Here is a 23,918-nt window from a genome sequence, read left to right on the forward strand (position 1 = left end):
ACAGTTTTATGTTGTATATTGTATATTTAATTTTGTTAACTAGGTATTAATTTTTAATGAAAAGAATAATTAGACCTTAAAATACTACCTATACATATATGAGTAATATTAGTATATTACTATATTACTAATTAATGATTATTAAATTTCATGTATGAGTATATTCATATTTATTTTAATTTAAAATTTCACTGTTGGTATTTAAAACAGACAATTTTATTTATAACCGCATGTAATTAGTGAATTCTAAATTATTATTACTTAAAAATTATTTATTACCCGTGTTTTTTCAATTGTTGCTTAACATGGTAACAGTCAAACAACCACTAATATAATCTTAAAATACTGTTTTAAGAATAAAAATAGTATAATATAGTAATATACTGAATATTATGTACCCACGAGTATAATAATATAATAATATTAATTAATATATAAATTTCGCTGTACTGAAGTATATACTATACGTAGGCAATATTTAAGTAGCCCATGGACGAAATTTATTATCTCACACACAAGAAATTTATCCTTTAAAAAAATAATATTTTTGACAAGGAGCTTTATTATTAATTGAGGGTTTCATCATTAGTTTTAATTTGATTTTGTACTTACTATCTATCATTAGACTAAACGTATAAATTATATATTGATGGCTCCCAATAACTTATTAAATTCTTTAAGTGGTCTCCTAGATTATTAATTGGTAATCACTGGGATAGATAGGTCATAGGTGATATACTGTTATTTTTGTTTTTTTTTCAATATCAAAACAATTTGGTTACACGGCGTAATGAATAGGTAAAACAGAATACATGTGTACAATTTATATAGCAATACAACTTATTTGTGTATAATAAATATTGTGCAGATAGTAAAATACACTTATCATTGTCACAATACGGTCCGCTTTAAATTTTAAAACGACAAAATTTTTTTTTATACATTCTATTATTTTAAAGTTTTAGTTTTAACATTTTTTTCATAGTAAATAATTTAAGAGTTTAAAATTTTTATTTTTGCCCGGCTCGTGAACCCTTTTTAATTTGGGAATGTGGCCCGAAAGTCCTAAAAGGTTGCCGACAACTGGTATGAATTAATATTTTAAATCAATTATGTTATGGCTGTTAAATAGATATAGCTATTTTATAGACTTACAACTTATATTGGTATACAATGTCCAATTATGTCATAAGATTATGTGGACTGTAAATTATAACATAATGATCGTTAGGGTTATCCAACGAGAAATAACTGCATAATTTGAAATAAATAATAAGTTAGGGTTAAAATGTATTATATTTCGTCCTGCTCTCTTATAATGTGCATTAGTTATGTCTATACTAAAGTATGATTTAAGGATATGATTATTATTTAGAGGATTTTGTAGGGTGTAGGTAATTAATAATTGTTTCAATCTTAAAGTGAGTTATAACTGATAATATAAACCATAGCCCAGAACTCGATTTAGATAAAGCTCACGGGCTTAAAGTAGTTCGTATACAAACCTAACGAACATGCTGATCGTCTTTTTTGCGACGTAAAATTCTTAAATTAATATTAAATATACACATATAGAAAATAAAAAAAACCGTCTTGTTATTTAAAACCTTGTTTTCACAATACGTAACAGTTTATTTGATTCAAATACCGGGTGTTGTTTTATATTTGATATCAGTATATTTGTATTCAATTTCCTAAATTATAAGCAATATTATGTTGTTTATAACACTGATAAACCAATTTTGAATATTTGCTTATCATGTAAGCTCAATAGATAGATTCACTAAGATCATAAAGACCCTCGAAAGTGAAAAATCAAAGCATACTTTTTGACTACTTATCGTTTTTAAAAAAAAAAAAATATTATTGAAAAATCAATGCATTCATCGCTCTGCTCGTAATAAAAAAAACTTATTTATTTCATATAAAATAATTATTTTTCTATAATATATTTTACAAATGAAAATAAAGGTTTCAAGGGTTCTTAATCTAAGATCAATATAATATTCATTGTTTATTATATGATTATGAGAACAACAATTAAAATAATAACAATTTTCGTTAAAAAAATAATTTTTATTGTATTATTTTCGTTCATAAACTTTAGACGTTATATTTAAAACGAATAGTTTTATACTTAACCATATGAAGCTATACTTAAAAAAATGACATTTAAAATTTGGAATCACATGGTTATTTTAAAAATATAAAAATACTATTAAAATTGTTTCAAAACTAATGGAATAACTTATAGTAACTGTGATACTAGTTTCCATTGAAAAAATATTATCTTATTAGTTAATAGAGACTTCTTGGCGACAATCGATAATAATTATGATATTGGTAAGTCAAATGAATTTTTATTCGTAGTGATTTGTATTGAAAACAACTAAATTTTATATAGTAAAAACATTTTAATTACGATATTTTTAAATTAATTTTAATTCAATTTTTTTTTTTTTAATAAATACATTTTAATGATGCTAATGAAGCTGTTATGATATTTCATTATATCCCTTAAAATCTAAAAAAAAAATCGTCTACATTTTGTTGTATATTATAAATTTAATTTACAATAATTTTGTTATAAAAAATTTTTTCTTTGTTCTATATATATCCAGTTTCAAGTTAATAAAAATTTACGTGTTTCTCGTTATGGGTATACCTATTACATAAATTACCTACGTATTAAAGAAATTTGATATCTATTTGATATCTTTTTAATCTATTTTAATAGACTTTATATTTTTATTAGTCAACAATAATGATAATAGTTCTATATTTTTCGTATAACTACTATAGTTGGAATGAAAATTAACACGCAATTATTCGTAATTAATATACTAATTTGCCCCGTACCACGGCTTTAACGCAACTAAAGGTACATTATTTAATAATGATTAATGAATGAAAACAAATGATATTATGTCATTGTGCTAAACCTTTCTTCCCGCGAGACTAATGATGTATAACTATTTCGCGTAAAGCGTCTTGCCGTAATAACCTATCACCCTCCAAGATTGCGAAGTATAAGACGTCTCGACTTCCTATTTCTCGTGTCGTGTACTCAAAATTAAATTTCCATATCATACATTAGTAAGTAAACGACTATATATATATATGTAAAATGTAAGTATTATTAGAAAAAAAAAATACTTGTACGTAAGTATTTCTAAACGAACAAAAATACATTAATACGTAATTTAGTTTACGGAAATAAGTTTAAATGCATTACTCACTGTATCTACAACTGAATAAATGTATAATATAATAAATTATTATAATCGTATAACATTATATCAGGATTTGGGACTTAAAATTTTCAATATAAGCGTATAAAAAGCACTTAAAAACTTCATTATAAGTACTAAAAAAACACTTTAAAGCATGAAAACAAGCGAAAAAAGCAATCTCAAAAATTGTGAAAAAGTAGGTATACATAATCAACTTTATTGAATTCAGTAATTGATGATTGTTAACTATGTTAATAATAATATACATTTATACATGTTTTTCGATTTATTCCTGACGTAACTTATCATACAACTTTACTATAGTACACAAATTAATACAATCGGCTCGAAATTTCAGATGTGGATAATTTACTTATACGAGTACCACATGCTTTCCATCATTTGTAAATTTTCGGTTCTTTGTTACTTTCAAATTTCGCCAGCTAATAGAAAGGGACATTTGAAGGGTCCAATGCACTAACCTTACAAGATACAACTCCATGCAGTCCTTAGCTTCCAATAATTATTAAGGCTAAGGGAACTTTAATTAAGGTTAATATAATACATGATATGATACAACAAGTAATTTATAAATAAATAGTATAAACAAAATGGTTCTATAAAATTATTTTTTTCATTAAAACAATTTTTACTCTATACTAAAATATTCATGAAAATTAAGTTATCTGGTTGATGCTTCATTTGTTGTGAAGTGCACTATAGCACTTCATATAGCGGCCGTCACCGCGCTGTAGGTATACATCGTTGAAAAATTGCTCAGTGAACAATCTATGGTTTATATAATCATACTGAGATATGTTATTATAATCAATGGTAGTATAAATAAATTTCCATTTTTCATATACAAAAATAATTTTACGACTAAACAAAATCATATACTCTTGCAGTTATGTATAAAAGTACACAATTCAATATTGGTGCCCAATAATCTTCTTCTTCTTCTTATATCTTCTTGTATTATAAAACGTGAAAAATGGTTCGCTCGGAACCTGCCTGGAGCTCTTGCTGTACTCGCCGTGGTCCAAAAACCGAAAAAAGAATGCGCTCCCGTCGCCGCGGCCCGCCGTTATCGCGCTTATCAAGAAGACGTTGGACAACTATACGATTATTACTATTATTATTAATATTATATAATATATATATAGGTATATTATGACGTGATTTTTGAAAATATTTCACTTTTCAATGGATTTTATTATAGCTTTTCTCTCAATTTTCCGTATTCGCGTAGTATATATATATATAATATAATTATACATATGTATACGGTTTGCTCTGTTGAGCGATTTTGATACAATATTTATTAAAATGATATAATATGTTTGTACAAATAATAATAAATAATTTACACATAAATCGGTTATTGTTGTCAATTACCTAAGAATATCCGTGCGTAATGAAATACGAATTCAACGAGTAAAAAACTACGTGTAAAACAAATATTCGTCGCTCAGAAACGGTTTAAGTGCTCGAAATTCGGAAACGATTTTCAACTCAAACTGTAGTCGATAGGATTAGGCGTTAGGTTCTCATAATTAGGACAGGCGGGTGTGTCGAGATCGAATCCCGCTCCGGTGGGTTTCCGGCGGCGCTTTGATTAGTAGTACGGCTATTGAATCTTTTGCATCTTTTTTTCACTTTTTTAATAACTGATTTTAAGTTTAATTTATAAATATTGTTTGTTAATTTTCTTAATTATCTACGACATATAAATTTTATTTTTCTACTACACATACATTTGTGTACACAACAGTAGTAGGTCCTTTATACTTCTTTATTTATACATTATACGCGATTATTAATATTTTGTTTTATAATAGTGCAAACGCATGAGAAAACTATAAGACATGTGTACAATATATGTAATGTGATACATTTTATTAATGTATTAATTCATATCCATTTAACTATGGAATTGTATACCTTTATATATTATATATAACACTGTGATACATTACAGCAGACGTCTGTATTGGTAATTTTACCATTTGATGATTGAAGCTCAAGTGTATGCGATATTTTGATTTCACTTACTACACGTACATAGTCTGCGATCCGACGAAGTCGGATGCTTACCTGGTAGGCATGGTATAGTAGTATAGTTAAACATAAAGCAATTTGAGATTTTAGTAAATAAAAAATTCTGATTTAATTTATTACGCGCCCACGTAGTCCGCGATCCGACAAGTAGGATTGTCTACCTGATATGTTTAGATGTGTGTAAGTTGAACTTTCCCCCATGATTATTGAATACTTGATACTCAAACATAGCATTCGAGATTTTTCTTCGACAAAACAACATCAGATTTTTGACGTCAGGAGGTATAACAATCCGCCGTAGGCGGATTGCCCAGCACAGATATCGATTTGCATCGATTGATGATTGATAGCTAGACACTCAATTACCATTTTTCGTACTTATTTATTTTTTATACATTCAAATTCAAAAAATAACCGGGCGAGCCTCGAGACAAACTTTTACACCAAATGATAATGATAACTGATAACCCATATTATTTTTTATATTTTTTTATTTATTAACAATAATAATAATAATAAATATATGTATATATTATAATAATTGATGGGTTTCGCCTTTAGCATATTTTTTAGTGACTGATTTCTAGACACCCGACTACCATTTCCAACCGAATTTCCCTTGAAACGATTTTCACTCGACTCCCTTGAAGGCGCCAAAGGCGGCTTCCACAAGCCTGGAATCGAGGCACACCTAAGCTAGTATCTTAAAATAAAATACGATCTATATTTGATTAAATAAATACAATTTTAATGTTTTTATATTTATAAATATGAAACGACAATGAAAAAAAATACAGCTTTAAAAACAATATGAATGAATTTTGGATTTAATTGTATATATTTACTAATCATGATTTCGATGTGGCAATTTTCCACGAAGGCGACTCGATAACTCATCGCAGAGAAGTAACGGCAACATATCACGAAACAGCGACGGCAAACAATCCGTGTAGGCGGCTCGTTAGCTGATCTCGAAGACACAACGGCAGAAATCCGCGCAGTCGCAACGACATCAGTCATTAAAGTCGCGGCGTTAAGGCATCTCGATTTCTGACCTCAAATTAGTGGCACCGACTGTCCGCAAAAGCCTAAAGGCAACACGCCACATAGACGTAGACATATTTAACTGTAAAATAACAAATTCTTATTTAATTTAAAAACTACGTTGTTTATCTATAAAATCAACAAAGTCTAAATTTTATTTTAGATTTTAAGTGTAGTGAAGAAAATATTGGTTTTACAATGACATGTTTTTTTTTTCAATTATATATTTTTTTTTTTAGTATGGACACTATTTGGACTAATAAAAATGCTTTTATTTTCAATTTGGATGGCAATTTATAGTAATAAAAATTAGATTTAATAAAAAAGAACTGAAAGAAATTTTCAGTCATTTTCTAAATTATTAGAAAAAAATAAAATAAGAAAACAAGGGAATTCTTACGCTAAACCTGTTTATCTCAAATTAATTTTAGTTTTTATGCTGTAATTAAAAAATTACTGCATAGACAAGACGACTTCAAAAAGTATTCTTATTAATACTTATTATTTACTCCATTCATGATATAATTTTCAAAATATTTGTGATATTTTTGTATCATTTAGAAGAATTCAATATTTTTGATTTTTTTAGACTATTTTCTATTTGTTTAAGATAAAATATTTGTTTGTAAACAAAAAACAACTTGAAAATTTAATGTAAATCTTAGTAAATTTTTTATGTTTAAAATATTAAAAGCTTAAAAATTAACTTTTTTCTAAATATTTCAATTCAAATGTTGACAATATTGTATATTTTAATGATGCATAACTATTTATACTGAATTACTAATAGAAATATAAGGTACAAATAGCAATATAAATATAAAATAAAATACATTAATAAGTAATCTTGATAATTAATAAGATAGTAATATTGCAGTATAGTATATACTAACATGACAGAAACGAAAATGATTGAAGACAAATATTCTGCCAAAAATAGCAAAATGCTTTCTTTGTATAACATAGAGCTTTAACTATTTTTGATTTTTATTTAGTACGCTATTCAGTGAATAAAAATTCCGAATACTCTATATCTCAGCTATTTCTATTGTGTTCGTCTATTTTAGATTTCATTAACATTTTTATAATCAATATAATATTAATGGTTATATGAAAAAAACTATTGTTGTACATACATGTTGGCATGTGGCCTATGGTCTAATACAGGGGTCTTAACTTTATACTCTAATGTTATCTATGTATCTATTATCTATAATTGAGGAATATTGTTTTATAGCCATTAAATTAATTAAATCGTATACCTACCATTATTTTGTACAGGTATCTATATAATATTTCATATTATAAGCCAATTTAATAAAACTATCACGTGTTATGATAATGATTGTAATACAGTGTCAGTTAATGCTAAATACTGATGATCATTTTCAAATGTTGTATTACATTTGGTAATATTGTAATATATATTACAATATATATATTTATACAGGGTGATTTTTTTATCAAATAACACTCATTATTTCATAAAGTATTTATGTTTTTGAAAATAATTTTTTACATAGTTTCAAATTGTTAAAAAAACAACGTTTTTATTAAAAAATTATATTTTTAAATATTGTTTATCCTTATAATTTTTTAAGTTTTTTACTTTTTTGAATGACAACAAGATTTTTAATTTCATATTCAAAAGCAGAATAATTTTTTGAGTATTTTGATACATAAAAGTTGAATTTAGGGCGAGTAGTTTATAAGTTATACGTATTTAAAGTTTAGTTTCATGAAGTGGAGTGGTATGGGGTTACCCCGCAAAATGTTTGTCCACTACTCCGCTTGTCTAAACTTTAAATAAGTATAACTCATAAACTACTCACCCTAAACTCAAATTTTATGTATCAAAATACTTAGAAAATTATTCTGTTTTGGAATATGAAATTAAAACACTATGTTGTCATTCAAAAAAGTAAATAACTTAAAAAATTATAAGGATAAAAAATATTTAAAATCATAAATTTTTAATAAAAACGTTGTTTTTTAACAACTTGAAACTATGTAAAAAAATATTATCAAAAACATTAATACTTTTTGAAATAATGAGTGTTGTTTGATAAAAATCATCCTGTATATATAAATTACTTGTAAAGCCTTAGACATGACCATAATATACATGTTATGTTTATTAGCTCTTTACAATAAGCGTATTTATTACTAATACATTTTTGATTTTAGTTAGCAAATATGGATATTTTCTAACCTTTAAACTCATATTTTAATTGTATGTTATCAAATAATCAGTTAAAGTGATAAGTTATAAAGATTTTTTTTATTGTACCAACCATGTTTTTTTGTTTAATAATTGAACTTTTTTTTTTAAATATATGAACATTTATTTTTTTTTTTTTTTTAATATATTTAAATACAACTCAAAACAATTTTAAAATAAACAGTTTAAAGAGAAGTAAGATGCATAATACTTTTTAGATTGTTGTACCTACTTCCTAGATAGCTTGCATTAATATTATTTTAACACATAATCATTCATTTTCATTATCACAATGTCTAAGGTACATTATTTGGGTGAGCTATGATAAATTATTTTTCATCAAATATAATTAGTATACTAGAATATTTATTTCATAAATGTGATAAAAGTTATTCCTGTAACAGAGTAACTTTAAACAAAATTAATTGACTATATTATTAAAACAATAATTACAATTTTAAAACAAAAAATTATTACGAGGTACAAATAATTACATTATATTAAAAATATTATAAGATAGTATCAACCATAAACTAAAAATATATTTTTATGAAATATATTTTTTATTTTGTTGGCCAAAATTATACACATACCTACACATAAGTGTTGAACAACGAACGCGTATGTGTCGATTGTGGCCTATAGGTACGTTTTTTGGATTTATAGTGATTATTATCTGTATTACATTTAAAATTTTATAAGCGTCCAATCAATAAAATATTGATGATTATTTATCTAGTAACATTCTAATCTATGGTAAACTAGACTTATTAAGTAATATTATCAAATAACATTAGATAAAAATAACAGAACAATAACTACTGAATTAGTCTTATCATTAAATAAATTTGGCGCTTAGGTACTTAAATATATTTGACCATATGGTATAACTCATGTCCATCAAAAGATACTACAAAAAATAAAATAAATACACATAGTTGTTAAGTTACTTAAGTTTTTTATTACATAAGTCAATAACTCAAAGAAACGTGTCAGCAATACATTTAAGATAGTTTTGTTTACAATAACAATATAATATGTCATACACGAGACATATAGATAATATTATAATGAAAAATAACGAATTAGTATTTTTACTTAGGTATTAATCATAATATTATCTTTAACAGTTTTGTTATTATCAAAAGCAATAGTATTTAAATGCAAATAAATGGCTTAAATTGATTGTATTTGACTTATAATTTGCTAATATACTATAGATTTACTATATAAGAATAGAAACGATAGATTTGGTGCGTTCAAAGAAGGGTGAATAATTAATTGGTTAAAAAAACGATATGCAAATTATGTGTAATGTAACTAAAAACTGGGTAAAGGTCGCTAAATAATAATATAGAGTGAAAGTTGACTTTTAACTCTATACAACATAACAACGTCATATTTTATGTAAATTAATTATTAAACTTAATAAATTATTAAACTAAAGTTTGAAAAATATATTGCATTATATCAATTACGGTTTTTCATAGTAAAAGCAAAAGCTATGTCACTATATCCAAGTACAACTAAAATATAGCATTGTTTGATTATTTATAGTAGTAAATGAAGTGAGTTCATGACCACTTCTAAACGAATAAATATTTTTAAACTTATGATTAATATCAACTAAGAACATGTGTATTAATTTTCCTATATAATTAAATAATTTTAGGATTATGCAGAAAGCTTCTATTTGAGAAATTATTTAGAAATTTGGAATAGTCAGCAGTAAGCCACGAGCGTCAATATACTCAATATATTATATAAGGGATAAGTATGTTTAAATTCGGTAATGTGACTAACTTTAAACGCAAAAGAATTTACACTCATACACACACACACACACTCATATATATTTATACTTACTATGCTATGATTCAGAAAATCTTCCAGCATCGACGTATGTAATCTATAAAAAGTACCAACTATATGTATTTTCCTTTTCAAAGAGTGGCTGAAGTAAGTCAAAAATCAAAGAATTATTACTACTCCAAAACGTGATGACAGACACAAAAATAAAAAAATTAATATAAAAAAACAAAACAAAAAAAAAAACACACATCATTGTAAAATTAATACATTCATCACTCCGTTCAGAATTTAATACAAGATTTTAGATAAAAATCGGTAGGTGACACACTGGACAATTTGTTAAGAAATAATTTTAGAATGCGGTATAGGTAGTAAAAGATTGATTAATTCTAAAATTAAAGAGGGTCAATTTTTTGCAACGATACTGGACAATCGATAATACAATTCAAGATTTTTACACAAACGTGACACCAAATACTAACCGTCTAGTTTTTAGTGACTTTAAACCCCAAAGTCAGCAATATCATCAATATAATAATAAAGATATTTAGTTTTATATCTGTGAAAACTTAAAAAAAAAATGCTGGATATTTTCTAATTTATTTATTAATTCCGATTGATTAAGATTCCATAATACCATACAATATTCAAATAATAACCCTACTAGACAACAATATAATACTTAAATACAAAAGCATCATTCAAATCAGCGCAAGTGCGTTTAATGAACCTAAAATACGTATACTTTTTCCATAGATTGAATGAATATGGGTATTAAAGGATAATTGACTGACAGGATAATACTTAGATCCCATACTTAATTAACAGAGTTAAGAGATATACCATTAATAGAATACTGACATTTTATATGAGATTTAGAACTGTTAAATGAGATATAAATTATATAAAATAAATATTTTCAAAAATATTAAAAGTTTTTGAAATAATGAGCAATTCATGATAAAAGAATTATTTATGTAATATATATATGTGTTAATTGTGTGTTTAAACATCTCTCATAAAATCAAATTACCAAAGATCGATTCAACTAATTAGTTAAGTAATATCATTTATTTCTTCCTGGCTACATTTTTCCAAGTACTTCTATTTTCCTTAGTTATTTTTCTGAGACTCATTATTTACTCTGTTACGTAATGTTTATATAATAATAACCAATAGGTACGTATATATTTATTAATTATCTTTTGTAATTTGTCAGAGGCGAAACTCTAAATAAAAGTAAGACAACCTACCTATATATTATCTTCATACGTAAAACATATATTACTTTATACGTCAAACACTTGAGTAATTTGTAATACTACCTGTATAATTAGGTACTATTATATTTATCGAAAACGTTGTATCGGAATAGTCTACTTTTGAAAGTGGACAACAACAAAATAAACACAACATTGTCTATATCGCACGTTGAAGCGCATAATTATTAATTAATCTAATATTAATCAAAAAAATTAATTCTTTAAAGTGTGTATTGCGTGTCAATCAAAGACTTATAAGTATCATGCCTATGACGTAGTTGGGTATAGAATAAAAAAAAACATGCTAATGTATTAATGAAATTGTCTTTAAATATTAAAGTTCGAGCTATTTTGTACGCGTAATGCTAGTTTTGACGCATTTATTCGATAACGTTTTAACAAAAAAAGCCATCAATAAACAGATACTTAATTCCACAAATATTTTGAATAAAGTATAAATAAGTATCTAATAATTGATACCACTATAGTCTATAAGATTATAATCACTTGTATATATTGTATTATATGGTATATTGATTAGTGTTTGTAATAATAATTACTGATAACCTTCCTAGTTTAATAGCTATCGTAGTTATGTCAAAAACAGCTATTTACATTTCAATAACATTAAAAATCAGTGGTTGGTGTGAGTAAAATGTGCTAAACTGTTTTTAAATTAATTGACTTGACTACTTGAGTGATCACAGACCACAGTACTATTTTATAAGTTCACTTTTGGTAGAATCAATGGGATACAACATTAATTTATGACGGATCATTAAAATCGAGGTCACTGTATTTTTTAATTTACATAAGTAGATCAATATTCCACATTTTATGAATTAATCAAACATTTATCGATCGATTATTTGGTACATGTAGGTGTCCAAAGACACAAGAGAATAAAATATATTAGTTTCTGTGTATATTTTAAACGATAGTAAAATCAGTCAAAGATCAAATTAAATTTTATTGTTTAATCGTGAAATCAAAATTATACTAAAACGAATGTTTATCATTGATATATTTTTTTAGTATTTAGCATACTATATACTGAAACGGGATAATTTATTCTAACTAAGTGTTTCGCCACAAATTATAACTTATTAAACATATTATTAAATATATTTCGTATTATTCAAGCGAATGACATATACGTTTTATTGTATTATTAAATATAATATATAGCAGTGAGTAGGTGTCAATAGAATTTTAAGTTACTTTCATAACGAAATTAATAATAAGGAAAATTAACATTATCAGCAAAACAAACCATATTAATATAATAAATATAACTAATCGAATCTGATATATGTTTCAAAGTATGTAATATTAATCATTTATAAATTAATTAATTCAGTAATTTTATATAGACAAAACAATATAACTAATAGGTAGGTACGATAATATTAATATAATAAAATAATATGTATACAATAGAATCAGATTACAGCAGTGATATTTTATTATGATTTATGTATCCTCTACTAAAACAATTGAATAGGTATTATAGATTTATCGAGTTGTATATAATTACTTATAAGATTATTATAGTGATCTAATTATCCACACAGAATAATCGTCTTGCCGAATCGCTAAACTACCTACCTACTCAAAAAAAAAAAAAAATAATGGATTCGTACTATATATACTTATGTTCAATAGGCAATCAGTAATCACTAATTAGGTACCATAATGATGTCTAATATGATGTATATTATACATCTGTATAGGTATTTGATCAACAATGTTGACATTAACTATTGATAAACAACAATGTTTGCTATGCATATTAGATGTCTGTATTTTACACGCTTAACATGACGACATCACGTTTCGTAATCCAACAAGTTGTAAGAGAGCAAGTTGATATTATTGCCTACTTATAAGAACATACGATTATGTGTTTTAACTTTTAAGTCAATAATTGCGAAATTATAGATTATAATTATAAGGATAGTATCAATTAATTTAATTTGTATTGTTTTCTTTATAGATATTTTATGAATATTTATTTATTTATTATTTGTACCTAAATATAAACGGAGTGAACATTCCACTAATTGAAATGTTTAAATCGTTTAAGAATAAGTAAGATTGTGACGTTATATTTATGAATGTATAAGACTAGCCAGTTGATATTTTATCTTAATCGTTAAATAAATAATATAATATAAAACAAATTAAGTTAAAATTATCTAATATATTAATTTCAAAAATAGAAAACGTACCTAGTTAAACAACCAAATAGCTTAATTTATTTTAATTTAAATGTATAACTTCGTTTTCGCTTTTGGTTTTCATTAGTCGTGTATGCTTGTAAGTATAACCGTGTAAGTATATATTACCTATTTTATTGTCAAACATGAGGTGCATGGAAAATACAAATAATGTCATACTATATTTTTGAAATCAAATGTGTTCAAATATTTCAATTCATATAAAATACGATATAAATTAATCATCGAGTTTGTAAAAATTATAATAATTTAAAATTGTTAAAATTATTAACGAAATTCCTAAATTGCATTCTGCATTTATTTATTTGTTAAAAACGAAGAACTATAAAACACAAAAAGAATTGAAATTCAATCTTATTGGCTATTGTTATTAAAATAATTGTATTGCAATAATGAAGTAGTTAATTGTAAATTGCAAAGCCATAAATATCTTTTGATCGTATTTTATATAGTTGTATTTCCTTATTAAAGTACACTATTATTTTTAAAGACTAATAAAATGAGTGTTGACATTCTAGTTTTCTACAAACGTCAAGCTTATAAATTGATTTTGTTCATTTTATTCAACATTAAGAGTTTTTAAGCAATTAAATAATATGAGTCATATAATATTTACAAGATTGATTTTAATAGATTTTTTTATATATAAATATTAAAAAATACTTTAAAAATATCAAGTTATTAGCCTCCTTATATACATTATTACTTATTTAAGGTCAGCTACAAGCATATTTCATTACTTTATAAATCATGTTGACAAGATTCAAAGTAAAGTGAAGAATGTAAGTATTATTTTTATAATCATGTATTTTTATTTCTTTTTGTACCATTTTGTTACCTTTTGGGACAGTAAAATTATTTTGCTCTTAAAATTAATTATTATTTTTAGAATAAAATTGAATTTAAAATATATCATATATCGGTGAATCAAAACAAAAGTGCTTTTAAAAAGTACTTTTTAAAATTGTAGAAAGAAATATAAAAATAATTACAGAAACACAAAATATTTACGTAAAATCAGTTTTGAAAAAATATATTTTATTATTTTGCTGTATTTAAAAATGAATAGATACTTAATATTTTGACCAAATATTTATAATAAGTACCCATTTTCTAGAAATTAAACTTTTCATTTTTGGAGTTGTTTACCTATCTAAATATATATTTGAAAACATTTTCATATTAATTTATGTTGATAATATTTTTCCTCGACTAGGTAAAATTTCAAAATTAGAACATAATGTTTCTCATGAATTTGAATTATAACAATTTTGTACATAGATTTTAAATACCTTGGTACATTTTTTTTAAATACATTTTTTAAGCTTACATTTTCTGTTTTTAATGAATTTCGATGTTTTAACTAAACAATAAATTTTCTATTAACAGTTTGAGGTAATTTTGTTGAGATTCAAAAATTACCAACCATAGTTACTTTTTGGTATCACGTAAAATTATTTTTTATTCATAACAAATTTAATTTTAAGCTATCTATTTATACTATATTCTACGGAACGTGGTAGTGTGGTGCTAACTTTAATAAATAAAATAAATTAATGACTTAATAAGTAAATATCAATAATATATCGCATGTGGTGTTTTAAAGTTGTTTTAAATGCTATAATAATCAATCATCGTACAATATCAACTCAGAATATTTTTTTGTGGGTGATTATTTTTCAATTAATTAGAACTAAATATCTATTATAGTAACATATTCAATAGAGAGGTACCACACTAGAAATCAAAAATTGCAAACCAACTTCCATAGTTAATTTTTTTAGCTTGTGTAAACTTGTATAAACAATTACACGTAATGCTAAATTGAAACTTTTTTAATCAAATATGTATTTGGGATTTTCAGAAGTCTTATAAGATTTATTATCCACTTGATAAAACTTTAGTCATCACAACATAATATAGAACCATTATTAAAAAGTGATTAACTTTGAACTTAAAGTCTATATTTTGTTTATTTAATTATTAAATTACTTTATATTATTGTTTAATTAATATACAACAGCTTAAATCACTTGATATTAGTTTTAAAACCATAAATTTTTCAAGTAGTGTTGAAAACTAAGTATCAATAGCCTTGTCTTAAAACGTATGGCCATTTATACCATAAGAAAAATGCTCATCGTAGATAATAAAATTATGATTTATATTTGATATATATTGATTTTTAAAATTATGAGTGCTTTTATTAATTTATTCTTTTATATAAAATACTTTCTCTAAAAATCGCCTAATCATATAATTTAGTAAAGTTAGACCATCACCTAGACCCGTTTATCATTAAATTAAAATTAAAAATGCATTACAGTGACCTATTTAATGATGAAGTACACTCGAAACCTATCCTACTGTACAACAGAGTGGTTTTTTACTTGACGTAAATTTATTTATGCTTTTTACGTATATGTTCTGAGTTAACCTATTTCGAATATATTGAAATTAGGTTTACCATACTTTAAATAGTTTATATAATTTACCTACACAATTTTATGAAACAATTATAATTTATAATATTGTTATTTAATTGTTTAGTTTAATTACTACACTATTAATATACTCTATGGAATTAATATACACCTTTCTTTAAAATGAATAATGTATATTATTTTTGATTTGTATCAAATTATAAAATAAATATAATTGTAAAAACCAAAATGCATAAATTGAAATTATAAATAATTAAAATATGATAATAAGCAATAATATTAAGTCTGTACTTACAATTTTTTAGGATATCGTATTACTTAGATACGCTAGACAAAAGTAGATCCCTATAGTAGTAGGTATAAATAACACAATAATCAAATAATTATTTTGTACAAAAAGTATTACATACAATATACATGCCTAAAATAAATTATATGATACGATACGATGTTAGAAGGAGGGTACTATGTCTTAACAATATATTGCAATATATTTACTAAAATTGACGAATAAAATATAAATTGGAACTGATTGTAAAGAAAATGAAATGACAGTGGTTATAAGTATATTTAAATATTATTATTTTGCATTTGAAAAACACGTGTTTTTAACTACTTGTACATTAATCCTAGAAACGAAATACACGCTTGTGTAGTCTAAATTCAATAATATACATTAAGCGACCACGAACACTTATAGCATATAGCACGAAGTTGTTGATAATTTCGTTAAACTACTAGGTATTTCAGAATTGAATTATTTCAAACGCTTGGAGTGTAGACGATCGCGATGGTGGCCTCACAATCACGTGGTGTGGGAGGTGACTAGAGACACAACTCTTCCCAATTATATTTGCGTAAAAATATTAAAAAATACTTTTGTGAGCAAAAATCAATAGTGTTTCTATTTTTGCACCAATTCAATAAACATCAATAATGTTATCCCACCCCTGAATCTTCGTATATGTGATATTACATAATATTATATGTACATAAAATACAATATAATATAAAGTATATTGAAACATGACATTATAATATATTGTTACAAAACAATTATTACACGAGCAGTCACTCGTGAGTCGTGACTTGGTTTAAATGATGATTATTTTCTAGACGTTTTAATTTGTTTTATCGGAAATTACAATAAAAATAGTGCTATAAAGCACAATAAATAGCAGAATATCTCCTAAGTATGTAAATCTGTATTTTACTTCTTGGTAATCCGAAACAAATTTACAACTCGCTTGAGCCTGTCTATTGTACATCTCAAAACAAATATGAAAATAACACAAGCCACAAGGTTTGTATAGTAGTCATCCTACGCATACGTATAACATAAATTATATTATTACATTTTTCATAACACTACAGATATTCATTGTTTTTATTGAGTTAAAGCAACCTATTTTGGATTTTGAAAACATTAAAATATGTGGTTGGTTATTTTGATATTTTCATTGTGACATGAGATACATGTAATTATTTTTTAAATAATAACATTTTTTAAACTGCCTCGTAAAATTTGTTTTAAATTTAAAACATAATAGATAATATTTTTTGATAGTAATAGGTCAACGTTCCATAGTAATCTAAATAAAGAAACGGTATCGGCTATGCATTTTCAATGTATCCGATGAATGTAACATTAATAAATTATGGGTACACGTTCTCTCTCTAAACAGGTTTAGACTTTTCGACGAGCTTGTCTGACGAGTTCACCACACAAGTCAGCTATTATAATGTTAATTTTATACGAAAGTGAATAATTAGCGATTCGCAATCTGAGGCCAGTGGCTATAATCATTGGACCTCGCAAATCTCCTACAGTGAACGATAACACGACCTACCTATAAATAATGGTACGCGCATTTCGAGCTGTATGTATAGTATACTATAACTGTTGTTATATGGGCTAATTATTTTATGATAAAAATAATCGAAGACCTTGAGAAAAATCCAAAAGTTCTATTATTCACCATCAGTCATCACTCGCGGTAAATTTACATAAATACCTATCCATCGATTAATGTCACAATTTTACGCGCCCACACACAAAAACACGCGAACCGCAATCATTGAACCCGCGTGCCCGTGTAACATACAATACGTAAACCTTATAGTCATAATAATATAGTGGATCGCACGCGCCGCTTCGCGTTGCCATCATATACTCATCAGTCATGTCATCAGTGTTCGGTAACCACTCCGTGTGGAGTCAAATCGCCTAAAACGGTTCGCATATGTTTTTATTATAATATACCGTTATTAATAATATACAATAATAGTTTAAAGATTGCAGGACACGTATGTTATTCGTTTCGTTACGGACGACAGTTGTTCGAACAGCCAATAAACACAATAATTAATATATTACACATTATATATTGTGGCTATAACATGTTTTATACACAAACAGGAACATGTGCTCCCATTCGACACTAAACATAAATCCAATGATAAATATTCAGATAAGGCGATCGGAATACAATAAAAGGAGCGTACGTCTTAATCATCCACTCACTCGGTGCGGATCACATAGTAACATTATCATGTTATCATGTTGTGTCTCGATCCGACGAGTTAACAGTGTTCAGACGGAAGTTTGCGTTTGAAGACGTCGCGTTTTGTTCACCGACTGCAGCAGTCCACGTAGTATTCGTAGTATTTCGCGGGACTATATTTTATATCATAAATATTATATTCGTATATTTATCATTGTATAATTTTGATTTTTTTTTTCATCGTTTTAAACTCGCTGTGTTTACTCAGATGGTATTACGTATACGAAATACTACTCGGTAGAACCCGCGTGAACGTTTTTCCTATTTATCTCGGTGATTTTTAGAAAATTCCGTCCAAATTAATTATCACGTGTAAATAAGCACCGAAGTGACTATTAACTACTTACCACTATGAAATTAAATTCACGTAAGTAAACGTTTAACTTTCTATCGTATAATAAAGTGTTATATTTTTATATGTAATAACAATTAATGAATTTACAGATACCAATACTGTAAACAATTCAATAATTTATAAATATTAATAATTATAATTGTAAAACCATAACAATCAATAAATGTTCTGTTTTTAGACAATATATTATATCACGAAGTTATAAAGTATTTTAGGAGAAAACTTTAGTTATTTATTATTTATATACGAACACTTTAAAATATTTAAATTTATTTTAAAAAACTGTTTTATTATAATGAACATAAATTTATAATATAAAGCTTATAAAAAAAAAAAAAACGTGTGTGATAGAAATCAAACAAATTAAAGAGAAAAACTAAAATAACGTCTACAAATAAAAAAAAGTATACCTATAACATTTCAAAAAAAAAAAAAAAATGTTTTAATAATGAATATAGCTAGGTAAAATGTTCAATTAACGAAACAAGTAAAAATAAATACCTGCTTGTAATAGTTATTTATATTATTGACTATTGACTATTAAATATTATTATCTAAAATAATAAATGCTATGTCTATTAGTTACCTACCATTTTAAAATAGATAGTAGGTACACAATGTGATTCATAAATAATAAACACCAAACAAAATAATCTATATGCATGTATAATAATTATCATAGAAAATAATATATTTTTTTAATTATAATATTTTAACATTAAATGTATTTGTTTAAAATGATTTTATTTTAATTGTTTTAATCTCATTGCATAATTAAAGTAGTCATACTACAAAATATGCATATTATTATTAACATAATACTTATTATAGCAATTTATTGTAAATTTATATATTAGAGAAGAATTGCATTACTTTATTCTCAAGTATTAATAATATGCCTACTATAATTAATTAAAGTTTTATAAAATAATGTAATTTTTTAAAAATTAAAAATTACATCATATCGCTATTAATTTTATCCCATTTATAATATAATATTTAAATTGCTTAAACGCATTTATTAACGTTTTAGTTGTTACTGTGTTTCAAATACAAAGTAATCTAAATTGACTATATTGATATTAGAATAGAATATCGGATCTATACTATATATATAATATATTATAAGGGCTGTAAAAATGTACGATAATATTATTGTTGTATAATACAATAATATTATAAATAGTAGTTTCTATTTTGTCAACGTCAACGACCTATTTTAAACCCGAAACGATAATACTAGCCGCATAATATTTTTATAAACACTGATCATTCACTAGTCGACCATACAACAGTACATATCATAAAATTGTGTATCCAACACAAGCTATCGTTTTATCTAAGACATAATAATTATTCTTTTCAAAATCACGATTAAATGAAAAAACGTTTTGACATCGTTGCGACCGACTGACGAATGAATTATTTTTCGCTGCAGGACACATATCCCAGAGATGGGTGATGGCCGTGATGGGTATGACGGGAGTGACGATGGCGTATGTAATGCGGGCCTGTCTGGGCATAACGCTTACGCAGATGGTCAGGCCCGTGATAATAGTAGACAGCGGTTCGACATCCCACGTACAGCGCGACTACTGTCCGATGCCACAGTCATCATCACGTGGACACGCAAAGTCCAACAAGACAGGCATGTCCGAAGATGAGTTCCAGAACCGGTTCGATTGGGACGAGAAGACGCAGGGTGAAGTCCTGTCAGCGTTCTACTATGGTTACATAATCACGCATTTACCCGGCGGTATCCTGTCCCAAAAATTCGGTGGCAAGCACACCATGGGCCTAGGAATACTTTCCACTGCTATCTTCACACTGATGACGCCGTACGTTGCATACATGGGTTCCAGACCACTGACCATCCTGCGGTTCGTCGAAGGACTCGGAGAAGTAAAGATGATGATTGACACTTTAATAGGTTTTAATACGACTTGCGACTAACTTATAAATTTTATTTAGGGCACTACGTTTCCAGCTCTGTGCACACTACTGGCACAGTGGGCCCCGCCTGAAGAAAAAGGAAAACTCTCCACGTTGGTATTCGCAGGTAACATAGTTATATACTATATACATTATACATACAAAAACGCACGCTTATAATTACTATATTTTCAATAACATATTTGAAGCACTGGTCGTTAATTAAATACGCATATTAACGACTTATGATGGTAATAATAATGTTATATATCCAACAGGTGTGCAAATTGGTAATATTTTCTCAAACTTTTTGAGCGGTTTTATCATACAATACATACCCGGTGGTTGGCCAAATGTCTTTTACTTCTTCGGCGTAACCTCGTTGATTTGGTTTGTGCTCTGGTGCTTGTTCGTTTATAACGACCCAAACTCCCATCCGTTCATATCAGACGTGGAGCGTGACTACTTAAAACAGTCGATTGGAAGTCTAGAAAGGAAAAAAGTACGCGAGACGTCACAATGAACAAAATATCGCGACCATCTTATTACGAAATTTTCAAAATAATATAATTTTTATTTAAATTGGTTTTAACAGGACTTACCCCCCACACCATGGAAATCCATATTAACGTCCTGGCCAGTATGGGCACTGATCATTGTCGAAGCAGGACATGACTGGGGTGGTTTTACGATTATCAGTGATCTTCCAAAATACATGAGCGACGTATTACACTTTTCTATTACTGAAGTAAGTTTAACCGAGATCTGAGACTATGATTGAGTATGGTTTACAGTATAAATTTTACATAGTAGTAAATTAAAATATTAACATTTACTTTACAGAACGGTTTACTATCGTCCATTCCATACATCGCCCAATGGGTAACTTCGATCTTAGCTAGCATATTGGCTGACCGATTGATAAGCAAACGAATAATGACTATCACTGCGGTCAGAAAAAGTTACGCAATAATAGGTGAGATTAATTAAATTACTTTTGTAGTAATGCGTGGAACTGACAAATAACATGGTTTCAGGAACTGTCGGACCGGGTATGGGTGTGATGTGTGCTTCGTTTGTCGGATGTGACAAAATGTTTGCGACTCTATGTTTTACTTTGGGTATGGCGCTAATGGGATTCTGTTATCCCAGCATCCGTATCAATTCACTTGACTTGTCACCCAATTATTCTCCTACTATAATGGCACTGGTCAATGGCATTGGTTGTTTATCAGGAATGGCCACTCCATATGTTGCTGGAATTTTAACACCAAATGTAAGTATTATGGTATATACTTAGTCATTCACTATTTATAATATCACTAAGTATGATTTTCCTTAATAAAATACGAAATTAATCTGATAAAAATAATTACATTTATTTTAACTTTAAAAAATCTATAAAAATATATCTATGTTACAATTTAGTTTTTGATAATATTAAATCTTTGAGAATGTCTACCAATTCAAAATAATGATATAATTTTAACCACTCGTTTATTCATATGAGGTATATAATATGTACATCGAGGTTTTATGATGAAAATAATCAATACTGTTTGTTAAACTGTTGTGTAGTCCTCGTTAGGTTAGGTTCTATTAATTCTATACTCAAGTATACAATTTGACTGGATTTTAATGTTCCACGTACAACTAATACTATAGTTTTTTGTGGTAAGGCCATCATTCTTATAATCATTTATAAATTAAAAGGTATATATATATATATATTTAAACTCAATAAACTCATCTGAAAAGTTATTTTATTATGTTTTAATTTTGCAATTAATGAATAGTCCATAAAAATTATGATTTATTGGTTTTTCTTAAATGAGAATTTATTTTTTCATCAATATATTATACTAGACGGAGATGATTTTTTATATAGTAAATATAATATAAATTTACTATGATATTTTGAAATCTACATTAATAATAATTATTAATTAAAAATTATCTAAATGGTTTCAAAAAATAAATAGTACTGAAATATAATATACACTGTATATACACAAACACTGACGTTATAAAATATTTCATGTCTAACGAAGAGTTAACACTTAATAGTTAGATGTATGACGATTCAATATTATTTGTAATTATTTGATGTAAATAAATGCCTAATAATACATGACTTTTTTTTAAATATTTTAGAGAACCGTTTTAGAATGGCGTTTAGTATTTTGGATTATGATGATAGTAATGACAGCATCATCTGTAGTATATGGACTATTTGGATCTGGTGAGTTACAACCATGGGATGACTTGGAACAATATTATCTAAAAGAAAAAGAAAAAGCAAAGAGAGGATTACCTATGGACGAAAGATTAAGTATAATTTATTCAAAATCCATAGAAGATGGAAAATCGTCAAATAATTAGAACCTTGACTAATTAGACTTACAAAACTATCCTACACTGTAAATTATATTGTTAAAATATGTTACCTATTAATTTATAGTAATGAAATAATGTGAATATTTATTTAGTTTGTAAATATTTGTTATACTTAAAACTAGTTACTTGTTTTTAAAATGTAAAAATAACGATAGGAAGATATATTCTAATTATTGTATAATAAAAAAATGTAATTTATTTTAAACGAAATAAATGTAATTTTTAAAGATATTTTTCTTCGCAAATCAAGATTCTATAGCCTATAATAATGTGAAATCACTCTAATTCTTTTTATATATGCCTATAAATCGTATAATAATTAAAAATTTTCTTTTGTGTTATTAACCCCGTTG

The 23,918-nt window shown here is 26.1% G+C and overlaps 1 protein-coding gene and 1 long non-coding RNA gene across 4 annotated transcripts; one reads left to right on the forward strand and one right to left on the reverse strand.

The window, feature by feature from the left end:
• Positions 1-5,843: 5,843 nt before the first annotated feature.
• Positions 5,844-17,580, reverse strand: LOC113561209. 2 transcript variants are annotated; one of them, XR_003406149.1, is made up of 3 exons: positions 16,613-17,580; positions 6,140-6,420; positions 5,844-6,015 (listed from the first exon to the last, which is right to left on the reverse strand). It is a non-coding gene; the product is annotated as an uncharacterized LOC113561209 (long non-coding RNA). The 2 variants fall into 2 exon arrangements; XR_003406148.1 differs by having other exon boundaries at positions 5,844-5,997; positions 16,613-17,575.
• Positions 14,614-23,695, forward strand: LOC113561208 (sialin-like). 2 transcript variants are annotated; one of them, XM_026967502.1, is made up of 8 exons: positions 14,614-14,655; positions 20,675-21,138; positions 21,208-21,295; positions 21,447-21,670; positions 21,764-21,916; positions 22,012-22,144; positions 22,206-22,444; positions 23,323-23,695. In XM_026967502.1, exons 2-8 carry the CDS (start codon positions 20,698-20,700, stop codon positions 23,548-23,550), a joined length of 1,506 nt encoding a protein of 501 aa, XP_026823303.1. In that variant the 5' UTR covers positions 14,614-14,655; positions 20,675-20,697; the 3' UTR covers positions 23,551-23,695. The 2 variants fall into 2 exon arrangements, with proteins under 2 accessions (XP_026823303.1, XP_026823302.1); XM_026967501.1 differs by lacking the exon at positions 14,614-14,655 and adding an exon at positions 18,621-19,248.
• Positions 23,696-23,918: the final 223 nt, after the last annotated feature.

The sequence above is a fragment of the Rhopalosiphum maidis genome, chromosome 1 (assembly GCF_003676215.2).
Source record: "Rhopalosiphum maidis isolate BTI-1 chromosome 1, ASM367621v3, whole genome shotgun sequence".
NCBI classification, from domain to species: domain Eukaryota; kingdom Metazoa; phylum Arthropoda; class Insecta; order Hemiptera; family Aphididae; genus Rhopalosiphum; species Rhopalosiphum maidis.

Bases quoted from the DNA above. Each gene is read 5' to 3' on its own strand.
- LOC113561208 (XM_026967501.1), top strand. The intron at 21,671-21,763 runs GTACGCGAGACG...TGGTTTTAACAG, and splicing joins GAAGTCTAGAAAGGAAAAAA to GACTTACCCCCCACACCATG. The intron at 22,445-23,322 runs GTAAGTATTATG...TAAATATTTTAG, and splicing joins CTGGAATTTTAACACCAAAT to AGAACCGTTTTAGAATGGCG.